Source organism: Orycteropus afer, unplaced genomic scaffold (assembly GCF_000298275.1).
Source record: "Orycteropus afer afer isolate SDZICR_OR568_19922 unplaced genomic scaffold, OryAfe1.0 scaffold00302, whole genome shotgun sequence".
Classification (NCBI taxonomy): Eukaryota; Metazoa; Chordata; class Mammalia; order Tubulidentata; family Orycteropodidae; genus Orycteropus; species Orycteropus afer.
Genome location: NW_006921889.1, coordinates 1,677,003 through 1,698,985, shown reverse-complemented (window position 1 = coordinate 1,698,985; position 21,983 = coordinate 1,677,003). Strand labels below are relative to the sequence as shown.

At 37.0% G+C, this 21,983-nt stretch overlaps 1 protein-coding gene across 1 annotated transcript in view; it reads right to left on the bottom strand.

Moving 5' to 3' along the window:
* Positions 1-244: 244 nt before the first annotated feature.
* ZFR (zinc finger RNA binding protein) overlaps positions 245-21,983 on the bottom strand; it is a 108,083-nt gene continuing 86,344 nt past the window's right edge. Inside the window, exons 18-20 of the mRNA XM_007951601.2 lie at positions 12,775-12,890; positions 12,567-12,660; positions 245-424 (exon numbers count right to left, since the gene is read on the bottom strand). Coding sequence (XP_007949792.1) covers positions 245-424; positions 12,567-12,660; positions 12,775-12,890 — 390 coding nt within the window. The remainder of the gene's footprint in view (positions 425-12,566; positions 12,661-12,774; positions 12,891-21,983) is intronic.

The following is a 21,983-nucleotide window of genomic DNA, read 5'->3' as shown; positions in this document are numbered from 1 at the left end:
AAAAAAAATCTGAACCATTGCTTTTCCCCTAGTCGGAGCACAATTTTTTGGGGGAGGGTGTCTTTCCACTCATATAATACCCAACACTGTACATTAAATTTTTAATGTCATAGAAAAACTTGGTTCTTCTATGAAATTCTTTAAATTCTTGATAAATTTTCCAAAGTAGACATTATTATGAATGAAAAACAACCAACAAACGGGCACTTGATGTTTTGTAACACTGAAGATTTACAGAAACTTTTTAAAAGTTATCATAATCTTTTTTGTCTTTTTTCCCCTCAGCTTCAAATCCATCAACTCCATCACTATCCCTTCTTCGTTTTCTGTTGCTGTGGATGTTAAAACGCTGGCTCATTTGGGGTAGTGGATCCATACCTAGAACTTTGTGTATCTGGCGGAATGCAAGGAGTCTCAATGCAAACTGCAACAGAGAGAGTCAGATTTAGAGTTAAAACCAAAGTGCTAATTCTTATTAAGTTTATACCCTTTGCCCCATATATAATAAATTAAAGAAAAAAAGAAAGCAAATAAAATGAAAGAAATACCTAAAACGTTTCACAACTGAAATACTACCTCATATGGTCTGACATTTTTATCTCAGCCTTCTCTGCGTGCATGGTGTTGAATGTTGTTTAAAACGTAAATTAAAAAACAAAACAAAAACTCACACATTGAATGAAGAGTTCTTTGATTAATAACTGCATATTTCCCTACTCTTTCCATTAATTATGCCAGAGTAAATTATGAACAAAGTATCTGCTTTTATAAAGGTTGCTATCTCATGGGGAAAGAACACAAGAAAAATAAAAAATAACATGCTAGCAGTCCCTGACTTAGGACATATTCAAATCATGACAAACTGCACTTATGACCATCTGTGGGGTTTTTTTTTTTGGTACAGTTTATTTGTTTCCAATCCCTAAAGACAAATAAAGACTGGATTTACAAAGACAGTGAAAATAAAAAGCAGTAATAATGAAAACTCAAAAAAGAAAAAAGAAAAAGGTATTTGACTTATGTCAAAACTGACTTTCAATGGAGTTGTTGGAATGGAACCCCAATGTAAATTGGGGAATATCTCTATTTACAAATTACAACAAGTGACATCAGGACAACAAAAAGAATGTTGAGAACAAAGAAAAATGAAGAGACCTGCTTTAAGAAACTGGTGGCCTTCTGAGGCAACAGCTAGAGAACAAGTACTGTATTTTTTTTTTTTTTTTTTTTTGCAAATAAGGCACTCACACATATAATGTGTGCACTTAGGAAGGTTAATACGTGAGGAAGTGGTGCAGCTGACCAAAAAAACCCCATTAATATGCATGTATTTACATAAAAATACAGTAATTTAGAGACTGCACAGTTACATTCTAGTGGATATACAAAACTTAATTTTAACTATTTTCCTACTGATGAAAACTGTTTCTACTTTTTTGTTATTACTCTCTGTATCAAATATATTTTTATACACTTATGTGACAAGTTCTATAAAATAAACTTTTTATCAGTGGAACTGATAAACTTGTAAAATTGACTGATACTGTCAAATGGAGCTCCAAAAAAGATTAAACTGATTGATTTCATATCCACCAACAGTGTATCTGCAAGTCTGCTTCCTTATTCTAGGTATTACACATTTTTAAAATATCCTCCCAAGTATATGAGAAACAATATCCAACTGTTACGCTGTTGCACTGTGCTACTGAAACAGCTCCAATTCATGGTGACACCATGTATAATGGAATGAAATGTTGCCTGATCCTGCACTATCCTCAGAATAGTAAGTTGTTTAAGTAAACTCATTGTTGCAGCCATTTTGTCATTCCATCTCACTGAGGGCCTTTCTCCTTTTCTCTGACCTTACACTTAACAAGGATCGGTCCTTGCTGATAACATATCCAAATTAAGTGAGATGAAGTCTCTTTACCCTTACACTTCTAAGGGCATTCTGGCTGTACTTCTTCCAAGACAGATTTGTTTATTCTTCTGGAAGTCCATGGTACATTCTATATTCCTTGCCAATACCGTAATTCATGTGTGTCAATTCTTTTTCAGTCTGTCTTCTTCATTGTCCAGCTCTTGCATGCATATGAGGTGAATGAAAATACCAAGTCTTGGGTCAAGTGTACCCTAGTCCTCAAAGTAGTATCTTTGCATTCAAAGATTTTAAATGTTCTTATAGATTTGCCTATGTATTATGTTGTTTGATTTCCTTTTTTGTGATGTGGGTGAAAGTTTACAGAGCAAACTGGTTTTCCATTCAACAATTCATACATATTGTTTTGCAGACATTTACTGCAATCTCCACACAGTAACATTATTCTTCCCATTTCCTCCCGATGCCCACCCCGCTTCTTTCTTCCAAGTAAAATGAAGCCCTTGACAACTTCAGTCTTTTCCGTTTTCCACAATGTTGCTTACTGGACCATTTGTGAGGATTTTTATTTTATGATGAGGTGTAATCCGTACTGAAGGTTGTGTAGTCTTTGATCTTCATCAGTAAGGCTTCAAGCCATTCTCACTTTTTTTTTTAAAAAATTATGATTTGAGTGAAAGTTTACAGAGCAAATTCACTTCCATACGGTAGCTCAAATATACTTTGTCTCATGACATTGACTACAATTTCCCACAATGCAACAGCTTCCCTCTCACTTCCTCTCCATAGTTAGCTCTTCCTTGTGCCTTCCCTCCATGTACTCCTGCTCCCTGAGCTGTCTCCATGTGCACATAAAGCCCTTCTATTCTCCTATGATTGTTCGCTCCAAGGAGTGTATCTACCTAATGTAAATGTTCACCTCATGTGCCTGTCTTTTATTTGGCTGGAAGCCATAGGAGTGGGTTCAATTTGAGATCTGAAGGGCAGCTAGGGACCATCGTCTCAGTGGTTCCATAAGGCTCTATCCGACCAGAAAACCTGGTCCCTTTTTTGTAAAAAAATGATTTCAAGTTTTGCCCCACATTGTTAACCCACTCTATCCAGGATCTCCTACATAGATCCCCTTCTGAGTGGTTGATAGAGGTATCTGAGTACCATCTAGTTCTTCTGGTCTCAGTCATACAGGCTGAGGATTGCATGGTCTACCAGTCACTTGGACTAATTGCTTGCATGAATCTTTGGTTTTCCTCATTCTTCTTTGCTCTGGACAAGCAGAGACCCTTCATTGTATCTAGATGGCCACTTGCAAGCTTTTAGATCCCAGTTGCTACTTGCCAAAGTAGAATGTGAAACAATGTTTTGTATAGTATGTAATGCCAATTGAGGTTGATGTCCCCTGTGACTATGGTCCTGAGCCCATAGGGTCCAACTACTTGCTCCCTCTGGGTAGCTTGGGTGTGGCCAGGAAGTGATTACAACCTTGTCCCTTGCCACCTCTACTATATACCTGGGAATTCTTACCAAACATACCAATACTCTTGTAGAAACACTGTCTGCTAACGCTATATATAGTTTTGATCACACTCCCCACTACACAGACATACCTAATAGTTCAGCCTGTCCACCCATCTATCCACCTGTATAGCCATGTTTGCCTTCACTGACAACACAGTACTATATGTGGAAAAGGGTTCATTTTGGTTGTCTGTACCTCCTATGTACCTCTCTGTCTTCCTCTTCCTCAATGGAAACATGTTGATCACTCACATTTGGTACACTGCCCTTCTCTTCATCCAAATCAATACTTGTCTCTATGTAACAATGATCCCTCCCCTCTCCTCCCATCCCTGGTAACCAACAAAGAAAATTTCCTTCCATATAAACCTTTCCTTGACTTTTTACAGTAATGGATTAATACAGTATTTGTCCTTCTGTGATTGACTTACTTAATTCAGCATAAAATCTTCCAAGTTCATCCACATTATGTGGTGTTTTGCAGTTTCTACGTTATTCATTAGCGTTGCATAGTATTCCACTGTGTGGATGTACCACAGGTCGGTTATCCATTCTTCCCTTGATGGACACCTATGTTGTTTCCATCTTTTGCCTATTGTAAATAGTGCTGCGATGAACATGGGTGTGCATGTACCTGTTCTTGTCCTGGCTCTCACTTCTTTAGGGTATATACCTAGTAATAGAATGGCTGGGTCAAATGGTATTTCTAATTCCAACTTTTCAAGGAATTGCATACTGTTTTCCACAGTGGTCATATCATTTTACAGTCCCACCAGCAGTGTATGAAGTGTATGAGAGTCCCAATCTCTCTGCATCCTCGCCAGCATTTGTCGTTTTCTGTCTTGTTGAACATTGCTGCCTGTGCTGGGGCAAGATGGCATCTCATTGTTGTTTTGATTTGCATCTCTCTAATGGCTACCAAGGAGCTCTGGTAGCGTAGTGCCTAAAGCACCTGACTGCTAACAAAAAGGCTGGTGGTTCAAACCCAACAGCCACTCCTCGGAAGGAAGTTTGGGCAATCTAATTCCGTAGTAATACTGCCTTGGAAACCCAAGGAGGGGTTGCTATGAGTTGGGTCTGACTCGATGGCAAATAACAACAACAATGGCTACCAATCACGAGCATTTCTTCATGTTTGTTGGCTGCCTGACTATTCTCTTCGGTGAACTGTCTATTCTTGACTTCTGCCTATTTTAAAATTGCATTATTTGTCTTTTTTGTTGTTGAGGTGTTGGAGTTGTCTATAAATTCTAGAGATAAGTCCCTTGTCAGATATGTCATTGCTGAATATTCTTTGCCAATCTGTAGGTTCTCTTTTGACTCTTTTAGAAGTCTTTGGAAGCACATAAAAATTTAATTTTTGGAAGGTCCCATTCATCTAGTTTCTTGCCTACTGTTTAAGCATTTTGGGTGATGCTTGATAGTCTATTTATGCCATATTTTAGGGCCCCTAAATTTGCCCCATATTTTTCCTTGAGGAACTTTATAGTTTTGGGTTTTACATTTAAGTCTTTGATCCATCTGGAGTTAGTGTTTGTGTATGGTGTGAGGTATAGATCTTGTTTCATTTTTCTGCAAATGGATATCCAGTTTTGCCAGCTCCATTTATTAAACAAACATTCTCTTTCCCATTTAATGGATTTCAGCCTTTTGTCAAAAATCAGCTGACTATAGGTCGATGGCTTTATTTCTGGGTTCTCAATTCTATTCCATTGGTCTATGTGTTTCTCATTATACTAATAGGAGGCAGTTTTGACTACTGTGGCTCTATAGTAGGTTTTGAGATCTGGCAGTGTGAGACCACCTACTTTGTTCTTCTCCTTCAATAGCGCTTTGCTTATCCAAGGCCTCTTTCCTTTCCATATAAAGTTAGTGATTGGTTTTTCCATATCCTTAAAGAAAGTTAATGGGATGTGGATTGGGAATGCATTGAATGTATAGATTGCTTTGGGTAGAATTGACATTTTCACAATGTTCAATCTTTCTATCCATGAGCATGGTATGTTCTTTCATTTATGTAGATCTCTTATGGTTTCTTGAAGTAGTCTTTTATAGTTTTCTTTGGAGTGGTCTTTTGTGTTCCTGGTAAGATTTATTCTCAAGTATTTTATTTTTTGGTGGTTATTGTAAACTGCATTGATTTTCTCCCCCCCCCCCCCAGCAATCTCTTTGCTAGTATAAAGGAATCCAAGTGATTTTTGGATGTTGATCTTGTACCCTGTCATAAATCTCTTAATTAGTTCCAGTAGATTTTTTACTGAGTCTCTTGGGTTTTCTAGGTATAGGATCATATCACCAGCAAATAGGGATTCTTCCTTACCAATCTGGATGCCTTTGATTTCCTTTTCTTGCCTTATTGCCCTGGCTAGGACTTCTAACACAATGTTGAACAGAAGTGGTGATAGAGGGCATCCTTGTCTGGTTCCTGTTTGCAAGGGGAATGGTTTCAGTCTCTCTCCATTGAGAATAATGTTGGCTGTTGGTTATGGATATAAGCCCTTTATTATGTTGAGGAATTTCCCTTCTGTTCCAATTTTGCTGATAGTTTTTATCAGGAAAGGGTGTTGGATTTTATCAAATGCCTTTTCTACATCAATTGATATGATCAAGTGGTTCTTTTCCTTTGTTTTACTTATGTGATGGATGATGTTGATTTTGTTTTTCCAATGTTGAACCATCCTTGCATACCTGATACGAACTCACCTTAGTCATAATGAATGATTTTCTTGTTATGTTATTGGAGTCCACTGGCTAGGATTTTGTTGAAGATTTCTGCATCTGAATTCATGAGGGATATTGGCCTATGGTTTTCCTTTTGAGTGATGTCTTTGCCTGGTTTTGGTATCAAGGTTATGCTTGCTTCATGAAATGAATTAGGGAGGATTCCATCCTTTTCTGTTTTGAATAGTTTGAGTAGGATTGGTATCAGATCTGTGAATGTTTGGTAGAATTCTCTGGTGAAACCATATGGGCCAGGACTTTTTTTTATGACCTGTTCAATTTCTTCTTTTATTATGGATCTGTTCAACTTTTCTACATCAGTCTATGCTAATTTAGGTAAGTGGTGTGTTTCTAGAAATCTGTTCATTTCCTCCAGATTTTCAAATATGTTGGATTGCAGTTCTTCATAGTATCTTTTTTATTTCAGTTGGTTCTGTTGTGATGTCGTCCATTTCATTTCTTATTTGTTATTTTATTATTTCCTTTCTTCTGGTAACTGTAAACTTTTCTTGCTGTTTTTGAATTGTTGGAGATGTTGGTTTAAAGTGTTGATTTTGGCTCTTTCTTCTCTCTGGATGTGTGAATTTATTGCTATAAATTGGCCTCTGGTCACTGCTTTTGCTGTGTCTCAAGTATTTTGGTATGGTGTGTTTTCATTCTTGTTTGACTCATGGAATTTTTGGATTTCATTTTTTATTTCTACTCTTACCCAGTCTTTTTTAAAGGTGGTGTTGTTCAGTTTCCATGTGTTTGCTCTTTTTCCACTGACCTTTCTATTGTTGATTTCTAATTTGATAGCATTTTTATCTGAGAAGACGCTTTGCAGTGTATTTAAATGTTTTTTAAATGTATTAAGGCTTGCTTTATGGCCTAACATATGGTCTATCATGGAGAATGTTCCATGTGCACAGGAAAAGAATGTATATTGTGCTGTTGTTGGGTGAAGTGCTCTGTAGATGTCTATAAAGTCAAGTTGGTGAACTATACTGTTTAGCTCTTTTGCATCTCTGTTGAGTTTCTTTCCAGTTGTTCTACCTTTCATTGAAAGTGGTGTACTAAAGTCTCCCACTATGACTGTGGAGTCTTCTATTTGCCTTTTCAACTCTTTTAAAGTCTGATTTATGTATTTTGGGGCTCCTTTTATTGGGTCCATAGATACTTATTATGGTTATATTTTCTTGTTCAATTGATCCTTTAATCATTATATAATGTCCTTCCTTATCTCATATGGTGGTTTTGTCTTAAAGTCAATTTGGTCAGAAATTAATATTACCACTCCTGCTCTCTTTTGGTTGCCATTTGCTTGATAAATCTTTCTCCAACCTTTGATTTTTAGTCTATTTTTGTCCTTGTCTCTAAGGTGTGTCTCATGTAGACCGCTTATTGATGGGTTATGTTTTCTTATCCAGTCTGCAACTCTTGGTCTCTTGAGTGGTGCACTTAATCCACTGACATTCATTGTAATTATTGACAAGTATGAATTGGTTGCTGTCATTTTGTTATGTGTTTTTTCACGGTGTTCCTGGTTTCTTTGCTCCTTATTATTTTCTGTGCTGGGCTCATTATGTTTATGTCTCATTGTATTATTTCCTTTGTTGCTGTTGTTTTAGTATTTGCCGAGTATTTGTGCTTGTCCTCTTTTTTATTGTGATATGCTGGTTTATCATTTTTTCTTTGAGGTTACCCTGTGATTTATAATTTTCTCCCCAAGATTAGAACAGTCCAGTCTATCTTACAACTCTCTTGACTTCCTCACCATTTAGAAGTTCTGTAACAACACTATTTTTCCCCTTTTTGGTTTGTAGTTGGCCTCATTTGCCAATCGACGTCTCTGGTTCCCTGTGTACAATCTTGTAAACTTATTTTACTTTGGATACTTCCATAGCTGTGTTAGTTTCTGGTTTATGTCGCCGTGTGTGTTTCTGGTCAGTTGTTGTTTGCTATTATCAGTTCTGTGTTCCAAGGTCTCCCTTTAATATCTCTTGTAAGTTGGTCTGGTTTTAACAAATTCCCTTAATTTCTGCTTATCTGGAAACCTCCTAATTTCACCATCATATCTGAGGAACAATTTGACCAGATAAATAATTCTTGGTTGGAAATTTTTCTTTCAGGGTTTTGTTTCACTGCCTTCTCACTTGGATGGTTTCTGCCGATAAATCAGAGTTTATTCTTACTGGTTGTCCTTTGTAAGTAACTTTTTGTTTTTCCCATGCTGCTTCCAGGATTCTTTCTTTCTCTTTGCTTTTGATGAGTTTGATGTTGATATGCCTTGGTCATGTTCTTTTGGGGTCTATCCTGTTTGGGTTCACTGCACTTCCTGAAAGGCTATGTTCTTACCTTTCATCATATCAGGGAAGTTCTCTTCCAACAAATCTTGGACAATTTTCTCAGTGGTTTTCTTTTTCTATTTCTGTTCTGGAATTCCAATTACACACAGATTATTCCTTTGATGGTATCCCACATGAACCTTAGGTTTTCTTCATTTTGTTTCCATCTTTTTTCTGATTGCTCCCTTTCCAAAGAAGTATTCAGGTACTTGTCTTCAATCTTATTAATTCTGTCTTCTATTGATTCAATTCTACTCCTTGCCCTTTCAATTTGTTATCTATTTCTGAAAATTTAGTATTAATCTTCTGGATTTCTATCTGTAGTTTTTGTATACTTTCTAATTTTTCATTTATTTTGTCATTTTGTTCTTGTATTTCCTTTTGAAATGATTTTCTCTGTGTTTTCCTCAAATTTGTCACAGTGTTTTCCTTGATTTATGTCTCAATCCTTTAAAGATACCTAAATATGATTCTTTTGAATTCCTTATCAAGGAGTTCCAATGCTGCTTCTTCCTCAAGGATGTATTCTGGGTCTGTATCTTGCTCCCTTGTATCTACCACTTTATCTTGTTTCTTTGTGTGGACTGTGACGGTCTGTTGTCTCCGAGACATTGTGATATTGTTGTATTTAGATTTCTGTTAACTGTTGTGAAGAGCGGTTAAGGGTGAGTCATGATCTTCTTGGTGGGCATTTATTGTTGGCCTGTTGGTGGAGAAGGTAGTGGCGCCTCTCAGTAAGTGAAGCTGCAGGATGTGCAGGTATAGTTGTGTCGTATGGGCACTATTGCTGTCTCCCACTCAGGCAAAAACAACTGAGTAACCATCACAAAAGTAAAAGCAAGTGGACAAAAAACACAGTGTGTAAATACACAGGAACAATAACCAAATAACAAAAACAAACAAACAAAAAACCCCCGGCAATATCTGGGTAGAGGGCAGTAAGAGAAAAAAAAAAGAGTAGGAGAACAATGAAGAGAAAAATGTGAACAATGCAGAAAGAAAAACAAGGAATGGGGTTAACCATGAAAAAGAAAAAAAATGGGAACCAGGAGCAGGGAAGAGAGAAAAAGCTGAAAACTAGAACCCAGGAAGGGAAGAATAAAGAATAATACAAAGGATAATAATAATAATAATAATTTCAAAACAGACAAAAACAAATAATAATAATAAAAAAAGATCTGGGCAGGGCACCCAGGCTGTCAGAGCACACAGACTGGGATTGAATTTCTGCTGGCTCAGAAGAGTGGTGGTAGTGAGGGATAGCCTCACCTCCATTCACCAACAGGGTGTGGGGTAAGAGTAACAAGAGGAATATCTCACTTTTCCAGTTGTTCATGTCCTGAATGTCCTTGTGGTTCCTGGCAAGTGAAGCCTACTCTTAAGTCCCTGAATCTGGGAGAATGCTGTTGCTTTAAATATCCAAAATGGTCGAACTGCTTGTAAACATTCAAAATGGCTGCACCTTCCAGACAGGCAAAAGTCTACAGCTCAGCCCACCTTCCTCTTCCCTGCCTTTTATTCACCAGCCACAAGTGCAGTCCTCTGTGCAGTCCCTGGCTAGTGTAGCCAATTTTTAAGTTAATTCTTAGGTCTTAAACACGACTTGGCAATATCCAAGCTGTCTGTGCCATCAGAATTGCTGCCAGACCACAGCTCTTATGGCTCCTTTTTTTGGTGTTTTTATGTAAATTCTTCTACTATTTGGAATTTAGTCTACTTCTATATATCCTTCCCTTCAAAGCTCAGGGCTCCAGGATTATCTTCTCTGTGTTAATTGGTTCCCCTTTTCTTTGTTGAAGAGAGTCTGTGCAGTCTGCCTCCCTATTCTGCCATCCTACCATAACTCTCAAGCCATCCTCACTTTAGGCAAGCAAGATTGTATTATCTGCATTCTGTAGGTTGTTAACAAATCTTCCTCCAATACTAATGGCAACTGCTTCTTCATATCATCCAGCTTCTCAGATAATTTGCTCAGGATACAGACTGATTAAGTACAGTGAAGGATATAATCCTGATGCACACCTTTTCTAATTTTAAACCACCTAGTATCCCCTAGTTCTGTCTGAATGACTACCTCTTGGTTTATGTTCCATATTGAGTACAATTAAGTATTCTGGGATTCCCAATCTTTGCATGTTATTCGTAACTTGTAATGATTCATACAGTTGAATGCCCTTGTGTAGTCAATAAAACAAAGATAAACATCTTTCTGGTATTCTCTGTTTTCAGCCAAGATCCATCTGATGTCAGCAATGTTACCCTTTGCTCTACACCCTCTTAGGAATCTAACTTGGAATTTCTGGCAGCTCCCTGTCGATATACAAACCACAGTCACTTTTTAATTTAGCAAAATTCTGCTTTCAAGCGTTAGTAATATTAATGATATTTTTCAATAATTCCACATTCCATTATTTGTAACTTGTATTTTTAGTCATTGAGGTTCAGCATATTTTATGTATGTATTAGCTCATTTACATAAATTTAAAGATATTATGCAAAATTCCAATATAGTCCTTATGGCTTCCTGCTCTTTACATATTGCCTAAAAAGACCTTTTCTATGTAGAAATTTTATGGTTCAAACACACCCAGAAGCTCTATGGGGAAAAGTCCTGTCAATCTGCTGCTGTAAAGATTATAGTCTAACATTCAACTTTCAGCCAAATGATAGGCCTCTTAAGGTAAACAATAATACCAGGGAGGTACATACATATTAGAATAGTCAACCACCTGGAATCAAAAGGGCAGCATTTGCCAAAGGATAAAGCTAAGAAGGGAGGAAGGGATATGAAAGAAGTACAAAGTGAAACAGTAAGCATGAGGAGGAAGCTATTACATTATGGGGACTGCAATGAATCTCACAAAACGTTTACCAGCTGTTGAATGAAAACCAATTTGCTCTATAAACTTTTCCCCAAATCATAATTTAAAAAAGAAGAAACATTACAGTCTAGAAAACTTTATAGCATAGTTGTACTCTGTCACATGGGGTCACTAAGAGTTGAAATCGCCTGAATGTCACCTAACAATAATAAACCAAAGCCAAATCCAATGCCGCTGAGTTGATTCTGACTCATGGTGAGATCCCAAAGGCAGAACTGCCCCACAGGGTTTCCAAGGCTGTAAAACATTATGGAAGCAGACTGCCTCAGTTTTCTCCCCCAGAGCAGCTCATGGGTTCAAACTGCTGACCTTTAGGTTAGCAGCTGAGTACTTTTAATCACTGTGCCACCAGAGCTCCTAACAATACCACTTTTATAATTTTGTTTATATGTGTGTGGCCTTTTAAGTAATTTGGAATTTATATGTAGCAAAGTTTTTTTCTCCCCCCTCACAATTAGCCAACATCTCAAACCATTCTGTTGAGAATATATCCTTTTCCATTTTTAAGTGTCATTTTTATTTACATTAATTCCATATATACTAATCATATATTTCCAGCCTCTTCAAATACAAAGGTTTATGTCTCTAGTTCTGTGCCACAATTAGACTATTTATAACATTTCTATTGCTTTAATATTTGTTAGGGTTGAACTTTTCTTGGCAATTCTCTAGTATTTTAAATTCTAAGTAAAAGTTAATCTGTTAGCCTCTATCCTTTCCCACTCTCTCTGACTTACTTATTTTAAAAAGTAAGACTGTTCCACCTAACAGGTGCTATTGTAGCAACATATATCAATTCATGTAATCCTTTACAACAATTTCATTTAAAGCAGATTCTGTATTTATTATTTTTTCCCCAAATCCTTCATTCCAAAAGGATTCAGAGAATTTCTCAAAGTCAAACACTAACAAATGGCAGAGCTAGTATTTCAACTCAGAAAGTCTGTCTGCAAAGCCCACACTTTAATTATTATGTTAAACTGCCTCCCTAGTGGTAGTAGAAGTTAACGTTTAGGAAGAACCAGAAATCACCTATCATATTCTGTATAACCAGAAGATTTAAAATAGTTTCTCTACTAATTTTAATATATAACCTAATACTCAGATGTAAAGAATTTTAAGGGCTTATTGAGTAAAAAAAGAAGAAGAATATTATACAGTGATGTCTTTGAAAGGATAATTAAAACAAACTTCAAGGGCAGCTATCCCAATAAAACTTTAGGATTAGGAACACAGCGGTACCTGTGCACTGGATGTGATGTCTTCACGTTGCTGGTCAGTCATTGTTGCCAAGGTATCAAAGGGATCCTTCTCACAAGGATCTAAAAGTCCAGGACTACCTGCAGTAATCACCATTAAGGAAGGAAAGCATTAACATTATCTATTCTTAAATAAGAGATTCTACTCAACTATCAAACTAAAAAATTAAACATTAAAAATAAAGTAAAACTTGCCTTTAAGAATAATCCCTGAAGAAATACACTCAAAAACTCTTCTCAATGCATCCCCAGGGCTCTGGGGATTAGAAGCACTACTGATAGCTTTTTCTACTAATAACTCCATAGCCTATAAACAAAAAACAAAAAATTGTGTTTAACACCTCAGACCAAAGAAATAACTCATTTTCAAACATCAGAATGCCAAGCTATTCATCAACTGACGTTAAAAATTTTAAAGATAAAAGTTACACCAAACAAGTTAAAAAACCACAAAAAATAAAAATAAGGTGTAATAAGAACATTTAAAATTAAGTAATGAAAACAAAGAAAAAAAAAACACATTTTCAGAAGATTCTGTAATTTGTGCTTAATGAAGAAAAATACAAAATAGATTAACAGTTTCTTTTTAATTATTGCTATTCTTTACTATTAAAATATGATAGTCCTTAAAATTCTTTAGGTGTTTAGGGTTCTCACATATTTGTTCTTTATTACCACAGACTAATAATACTATGCAGTTAAAGCAGCAGATCTTCTGCTAAGATAAAACCTTTGTTTTTTCTCTCCAGAAACAACGGGTATTATCTCCCTATTCATCTGATGCACAACTGGCCTTGTATCTCCCTTAGAGAAAATATAAATTATGCTTTCACTGGGAATTTACATTTGAGAGGCTGAAAACTAAAACCAATAACAAAAAGAAAAGCAAAAGTATAGATTTAGAAAGTAGCCAACCCTCTAAGTTTTTTGAAGGGTCTTTTAGAGAAATGTGTTTCTATTTAGGTTTTTTAATTGAAAGGTATTTTATATACCGTAAGATTCATCCTTTTAAAGACTACAGCTGATAGTTTTTAATATACTCAGTTGTGCAACTATCACCACTATCTAATTCCAGAACATTTTCATCACCCCATTAGAAACCTATACATCAGCAGTCACTCACCATCCTTACCCATCCCCAAAGCCCCTTGCAAACACGGAACTTTCTCCCTGTGGATTGAACTATTTTGTACATTTCACATAAATGGAATCATACAATATGTGGCTTTTCTTTTATTTAGCATAATGCTTTCAAGGTTCATCCATGTTGTAGTGTTTATTTTGATTTTAAATAAGACCACTAAATAGCTAGGCACTGCAATGCAAGTGGTAAGAGGATACTTATATAAAAAGCTTAATTAGCAGCAAAAACTATCTATGTACACTTACTCATTCCAAGACCATTACTAAGTACTCTTATTAAGACTACTTCTAAAAAGTTTAAACACATGGAGATTGTAATCTCAAACAAAGTAGGAATAAATTAAACGAGAATTTAAAGAGACAGTGCACATTAGCGTTACAAAAAATGATAGCTGGTGGCAGATTCAAAGAGACTGAAAAATCAAGAAAATAATGGATGTTCATAATGATGAATGTAAATCACAATGGAAAAATTAAAATGGTTCATTTAATTGAAGAATGCAAGAAAATGGTCAAGACGTTTTAGAATTATCATTTTAAGGGTTTTAATATTTTAACAAATGTATCTCAGTCATTGAGCCAACTCTATTTATGCGTATGGGACATCTCTCATTTCTAGACAAAAACCAAACCAAACCAAACCCAAACCCCAAACTCACTACTGTCCAGTCGGTCCTGACTCACAGTGACTCCTCCTTGGGTTTCTAAGGCAGTATTCTCTATGGAAGTAGACTGCCCAGTCCTTCTTCTGAGGAGTGGCTGGTGGGTTTGAACCACTAGCCTTCTGGTTAGCAATGAAATGGATTAGGCACTATGCCACCAGAGCTCCCATTTCTAGACAAATCAAGTACTATTTTAGGATTTTCAACAGACTGTGAGATCCTTGAGGGTAAGTTCAATGTCATTCATTTTTGAACCCCCTTGCCTGGTATAAGTAACCAACATATAAAAAAACCAAACTCACTGCCCTTGAGTCAATTCAACTCATAGCAACCCCTCCTTGGGTTTCCAAGGAAGTATCTCTACAGAAGTAGATTGCCTTATCTTCCTTCTGAGGAGTAGCTGGTGGGTTTGAACTGCCAGCCTTCTGGTCAGCAGTCAAATGCCTTAGGCAGTATGCCACCAGAGCTCCCAACCAACACACAGTACTTAATAACAATGTTTATGAAATGGAATTTTAGGAACAATGGGAGAACAATTTTAATGACTCCAGTAATGAAATCAAAGGTAGTAATTTATTAGCAAATAACTGATGTTGTGCTTAAAAAACAAACTGAAGTGAAAAAGATGCAATTTTCCATAAATACTTCAAATTTTTACCAGGTACTTTTGAGCCTGTTAAGAGAAAAGTAAGTTTAATAGCTAAATTCAGATTATCATAAGATATAAAATGTATTTCATTTCAAGTAATTCAAAACTCTTCCACAGGAAGAAGTAACTACAGGGAGGAATTCAGAAGAGAGCTGTTATATTGTGGGGACTGCAGTCAATGCCATGAAACAAAATGTACATGAACTTCTGTATGGAAAATGAATTTGCTTTGTAAACTTTCACCCAAATCTCACTCACTCACACACACACACAATCTTAAAAAAAAAAAACAAAAAAATAACTCACTGCCCTTAAGCAAAAACCAAACCAAATGCACTGCCGTTGAGTCAGATCCAACTCATAGTGAGCCCTCCTTGGGTTTCCAAGGCAGTATCATTATAGAAGTAGATTGCCCAGTCTTCCTTCTGAGGAGTGGCTGGGGGGTTTGAACCGCCAGCTTTCTGGTTAGCAGTCAAGTGCCTTAGGCACTATGCCAACAGAGCGCCTTGACTGCCCTTACGAAGTGAGAATTTATGCCCTCTGCTGGCATATAATGGTAAAGCCTAATTAGAAACTGAGAAAGAGATGAATTTCATGGAACCCGAAAGTCAATATACTTAAATAAAATGAAACTGCTTCAACTATTTGCCTAAACCACCTGTTGTGAAGAAATTTAAAAGTAAATTTCTAAAGAACACAATTACTTTTCCAAGCAGGCATCTACAATTACAAAAGCAACAATATACATGCTTTATAAACCCTGAAACATGCATTCAAAAGCAAGGGGGCAATGTCAAAGATGAACACAATCAAGTAAGAGAAATGACACTTGAGGCTATTGTAAAGGATCTTAGTTGCCAGAATTACTCTTTTTTCTAAATTCTCCACAGTAAGTGATTTGAAATCTCGGACTGGCTTTTTTACTTAGAACAAATTAAAAAAATACAAACATTCAAGAAGTGTAATTTTTCCTTCCCATCTACAACTGTAGATAGCACTGAGGTTTTTAGCTTACATTTCTATGATGGATGATCCAGACAAATAACCAGTTTTCTTGAAAATTAGTTTCTAGTCCTGGTAATCGGAAGGAAGATGGGACAATCTACTTCCTTAGTGACACTGCCTTGGAAACCCGATGAGGAGTCACTATGAGTCGGGTCCAACTCGATGGCACAATAGGACAGAGTAGAACTGCCCCTTAAGATTTCTAAGGTTGTAATCTTTACAGAAACAGATGGCCTCATCTTTCTCCCATGGAGTGGCTGGTGGGATTGAACCACTGAGCTCTTGGTTAGCAGTTGAATGCTTTTAACCATTATGGCAACAGAATTCCTCAAAGGTAAAAACCAAACCCAAACCCAAACCAAGCTCACTGCCATCACGTTGATTCTGACTCACATGACACCCTCCCCCCCAGGGTTTTCAAGGCTGTAAATATTTAGGGAAGCAGACTGGCCTCATCTTTCTTCCACATAGCAGCTGGTAGGTTCAAACCACCAACCTTTTGGTTAGCAGCCAAATGCCTTAACCACTATACCACCAGAACTCCTTCAAAGTTGTTTACTCTGTAAATCTTCACCAAAGTTAAAAAAAAAAAAAAAAAAAAGGCTATTAAAAAGCTCCTGATGATACTGTGGTAACACAAGTATTTTCATTGGTAAACTGGCATATTTTTCTTTTTAAGAGCACAATTGACAAGTTCTATACAAAATTTGTAAGGCCTATACTAGTTAACCCATACTAATTAACTAACTAACACGTCAGTCTGAGAATTTAAATTAAGGTACTAATACTTAAAAACAACAACAACAAAAAAGCACAAATATAATCAATGCAACATTATGCTGAGTGAAGTAAGTTAATCAGAGAAGGGCAAATATTGTATTAGTTCATTATTGTACAAAGTCAAGGAAAAGGTTATATATGGAAGGAAACTTTCTTAGTTGGTTAACAGGAGCATGAGGGGAGGGGAGAAAACACTGCAAAAATAAATAAAATAAAAATAATATCTATGCAACTGCAGATGTATAATGGTGTGAAAACAATCCAAGTGTCTAGCACTAGGAAGTGAGGTTAAATAGTAGTGTTAGTAGTCCTGGTCATCATCTTCCTCACCATTATACCTAATACTCACTGGGAGCTTATCATGAACGAAGCACTATTCTAGGCTTCTCCATGTATTACCCAACTGAACTTTCACAACTACCTTCTGAGGGTAGGTATGGCTACTCTTCCCATCTTATAGTTCAAGATCTTTATGTTATTAAAGTAAGATTTTATGAATACCATTATGAGTCATTATTTATATAAGACCATTTACATACTCCAGTTAACATCAAATGGCAAACTTCCATTCCTAACTCTATTCGCAGCAGCTTCAATGAGGATGCTGTAGTTTTGTGATATATTTATGAACAGTACCTTATATGATATTTAATAATTCCTAATAAAAACTGTCTAATCTTCTGAGGGGGGGAAAATGTTTACTGATGGCATTTGGTGACTAACGGGTATGTGTATGCAATTAATAGATGGCTCTTATTTGAAGGAAGGTAAGTGATGAGTTATCTTTAAATCACAGTGAATAAGATGATATAATCCAAGTATAATTTGCAGACTGTTTTGCAATCCGAATGTTAGTTCCAGGGCTTCAAACTGATTCAGGCTGGTTGGGATGCTTGAATTTTTAAAATGTAGGTGGATCCAGAAATGCTAACTAGAATGGGAAAAATTATGGGTTGAAGCCCTGCTAGAAACTTAAATCACTCTCTCAGGGAACAAGGGTCACATGCATGAAAAGCAACAAAATTGCTTGACCAGCTGAGTCAAAAACAGTGGTGTTCGGCTCAAAGATGCCAGCTGACTACATTGTTCTGAATATATGTCGTTCTCCACAGCCCTGGGAATAATCCACCGTCATGCTTCAGACCCTGAGAGGGCTCAACATGCTTCTTTCAAGTCTCCCATTCCAGAGCTCTGACACATAATTTTTCCTCTTCTGGTTAGCATTTTCAAAATTTAAAAAATTCAGGTCTGTTTCAGTTTCACTCTGTCAGCCATGAGATGCCAGTGTCCTATCATTTTAAAGTTCTTTATTTGTCCCATCAATGTCAGCCAGGAACTTCTTGTTAAGTTACCACTACTGATGTTTTTAGGTGCCATTCGAAAGATTTCAACACACAGTGACCCCAAGTAACAGAAACAGAGCTATCCCACAGGTTTTCCCATAATCTTTATGGGAGGCACATCAGCAGGTCTTATCCCACGGAGCCACTGTGTCATTTCAAACTGCCAACCTTTTAGTTAGCAGTTGAATGCTTAACTACTTGTATAGCCAGGGCTCCTTAAGCTATCAAAACTATAATCTACATTATACAAATAATCTTGAAAAACCAGTAAAATATGTAAAACGAAATGTTAAATGACATACTTGAAGTGCTATTAGAGCAGAAACTGCAAGTATAGCTGCTTTCTTGTCTCTTCTTTGTTGACTGTCCCTTTATGCTTGACAGATCATTCTGTTTTGTGTAATACTCTTTAGCCTCTTAACATATTTATAAATAAAATACATAATAAATACATTTAAAAAATTGACCTTTACCTCTTGTAAACTGCAGCAGGTACATCACTTTAACAGACACTATGCAGAAATTCTGGTGCCAGACCTATCTTATTTTATACAACACCATCCATACTTTAAAACATTTTTATCACCATGGATTCAGGGCAAAATAAAAACTAATTTGAAGGTAGAGCATCCTTTTTGGTACTTACTGCATAAAAGCAATTAAAGGAGGTATTATTATGTAAAGATTTGTCCAAAGAAAGTACTCTGAACATGAAATAAAATGGAAGATAATAAATATGATGAAGAAATATCTAAAGATGTGCATACCACCTGCACTCAGAAATATAACAGCTTCAATCAAAGAGATGCAAAGTTCAGTGGAAGACAATAACATCTACCCAAACTGAGCATCATGGCTTAGGCAACTAACTTTCTATGCAGCTCCAAACTCTGCTTTCCAGACAGGAGATAACTTTGCGCTGGCAGCTGAACAAAACCCAATCAATTTCAACAGTAACTTCCATCTTGGAGAGAGGCAGAAGGAACTACATTGCAGCAGTCCTATGAGAACAAACTTTCCCAAAAGTAAAAACTACTTCTGACTAACTTTCAACTCATCAGAGAAAGGAAAAACACTACAATACACCATTGCGGTGTAGTAAATTACTTTGTGTGGCTTTTCTACCCATTAGTCTTTGTAAACTCCAAGGTGGGATTTTCTATGAGCAATGGAGGAGCTCCTGATTGCTGAAGTTGTCCACCTGGAGTATTTCTGTTGGGAGTGGCACAAAACAATGTTCTGGGAGGTGCCCACTCTCTCTCAGATGCTTAGAGTTCTGATGCTATGATTGGCTAGTTTGACCACCCTGCCGGGGCTCAAAAGGAGGCCTCCTAGAGACAGAACTCTCTCTGACTGCTGGTTGAGGAAGACATGCTGCCAAAAGAGACACGGGCTCCTGAGGCACGTGTTGCTGGGAAAGAGACGCAAGAGACACGCATCGCTGAGTGAGACACGCATCGCTGAGTGAGACACTGAGGGACCAGCACTGCTGGGAAAGAGACTGTGAGAGACTGCTGGCTGAGGGACAGTGAGCGGAAAGACTGCGCATTTTTTCTGGAACTTGAATTGTAGCCTGTGGTACTTCCCTAATAAACCCCATAATCTGTGAGCTCTATGTGGCCATTGCAGCGAATTATTGAACCCAGGAAAGAGGTGGTAGGTGCTTTGGGAGGAACTGTTGGAGAAAGGGCTGGAGGGAGGCAGCATGTCTGGCCTTGCAGGAATAGGCCTTGGGTTACTGCTGGTAATCCTGCCTTCCTCTTGTGGGATTAGAGGAGGTCAGAACATGTGGCCTCCTTGCCGTTTTAGCAACCATCCTGAGGACTCTTTGTGGAATGCAGTAAAGGAAGCACAGGAGAATCCTAATTACCTACATCTAATTATCTCTAATACTTAACAGATATTTGGCAAAAAACAGAGATACAATCTCCTGGAGGTATACTGTAGGGAAAAGTAGTTATCAAGGATGACTATAAACTCTCAACAAGGGCCCCAAACTGGCTTCATATACCCCAAATTCTCTTTGGCTTTTGAAAGGAGATGGTGAAAGAGACTCAGAGGCAGACTCTGCAGAGGCTCTCAGACTCAATCCTGGGTTTGAAGAACTGTCTCAGGTCTGAAGGTATACCAAAACAGAACATACCAAAGATAAAACATCAAGCAAATTTGAGAAAGACTCAGGAAAGAGCATCCACGTGTGCTAGCAAGGCTGCACACAGTCTATAGATAATCCTCAAAAAGGTGGGAACAGAATCCAAGAGATTTCTTTTTTGCATGTCTTAGCACAGTGTAGTAAAGCAATGGCCTAACCTACCCTAAGGACTAACTAGATGACAAAGTAAAAAGAAACAAGCATGACTTACTAGTATGCGTTTAAAACACAGCATGAAAAATAAAAATGAAAATCTACTTGGGAAAAATCTTAAGGAGATCAAGATATAATCTACTAATGTTCTGAGTTAAAATAGAACTTGATTAGTAAGTACATAAAGCCAAAAACATTAATGCAAAACTGAGATGAAAAGGAAGACTGCAGAGCTGAGGAAACAAATTGAAATGCAAAATAATAGTATTAGAGAACTAAGAATATAATATAACTAGCAAAGAAGGCCATAACATAGCTGAAATCCAAGTTATTGCCAAAGAGACAATCACAGGGCACAAAAGATGACAAAAATTAATTACAGAGATGGCAACAGATATGCAGGACAAGAACAATCCAATATAAGAATAAGTGGTATCCCAAAAATAGAGAATCATGCTAATCAGAAGTAACAAAAGAGCATTTTCCCTTTAACTAAAAGAAAAACTGAAATTGCAGGGCAATAATAGGGCATAAAGATTTCACAGAAATACTGATTCTGAAAAATAGATTCTAAGAGACAATAATTTGGTTAAATTAATGAAATTCAATAATAATTTTTTAAAGCAGCCTGGTAGAAAAAGTAGAGGTAAAAAACTTGGCTAGAGTCATACCAGACACATACTAACAAAATGAATGTGGAGATATATAATACTACTAATAAATGGAAAAGGCTTACCTCACAGCATAAAGTATTAAATGAGGGGCCCTTTATAATGGCAAAGTGTTCAACTCATAATGATGGCATAACTATCCTAAGTATTCATGCTCCAAACTATCAATACAACAAAGTATGTAAAGCATAAACATTATCAACTATGCCAGCAGAACTCCCTATAAACAGAAAAAAAAAAAAGCACAATAGAAGTTTGACTGTAACTCACCCCAGGAGCTCTGGTAGCATAGTGCCTAAGGCACTTGACTACTAACCAGAAGGTTGGCGGTTCAAACACACCAGCCATTCCTCGGAAGGAAGATGGGGCAATCTATTTCCGTAGTGATACTGCCTCAGAAACACAAGGAGGGGTCGCTATGAGTTGGGTCCTACTCGACGGCACATAACAACAACAACAACATAACTCACCCGTCAGCCCATGGACAGATGGAGATGAAAAAACACGTAAAGAAAGGGTGCAGAAGATCTGAACAAAATAACTGATAAAGCTGAACTACGAGGTACACACTCTCATGTTGAGAACATATCTTCTTTTAAGTGCCTACAGTTCAGTATATGAAAACTATACACAGATTACAAAGAAAAACCAAAAATTAAAAACTACAAATCAACAGAAGAATCCCTCCTTCAACCATGTCCATTCCACAGGGAAAGTAGACTCTAATAAATGGTGCCAGGGGAGTTCCGGCAAGATGGTGGACTAGGCAGAAAGACTGCACAGACTCTCTTCAACAAAGAAAAGGGAAACCAATTAACACAGACACAGAAGATAATCTTGGA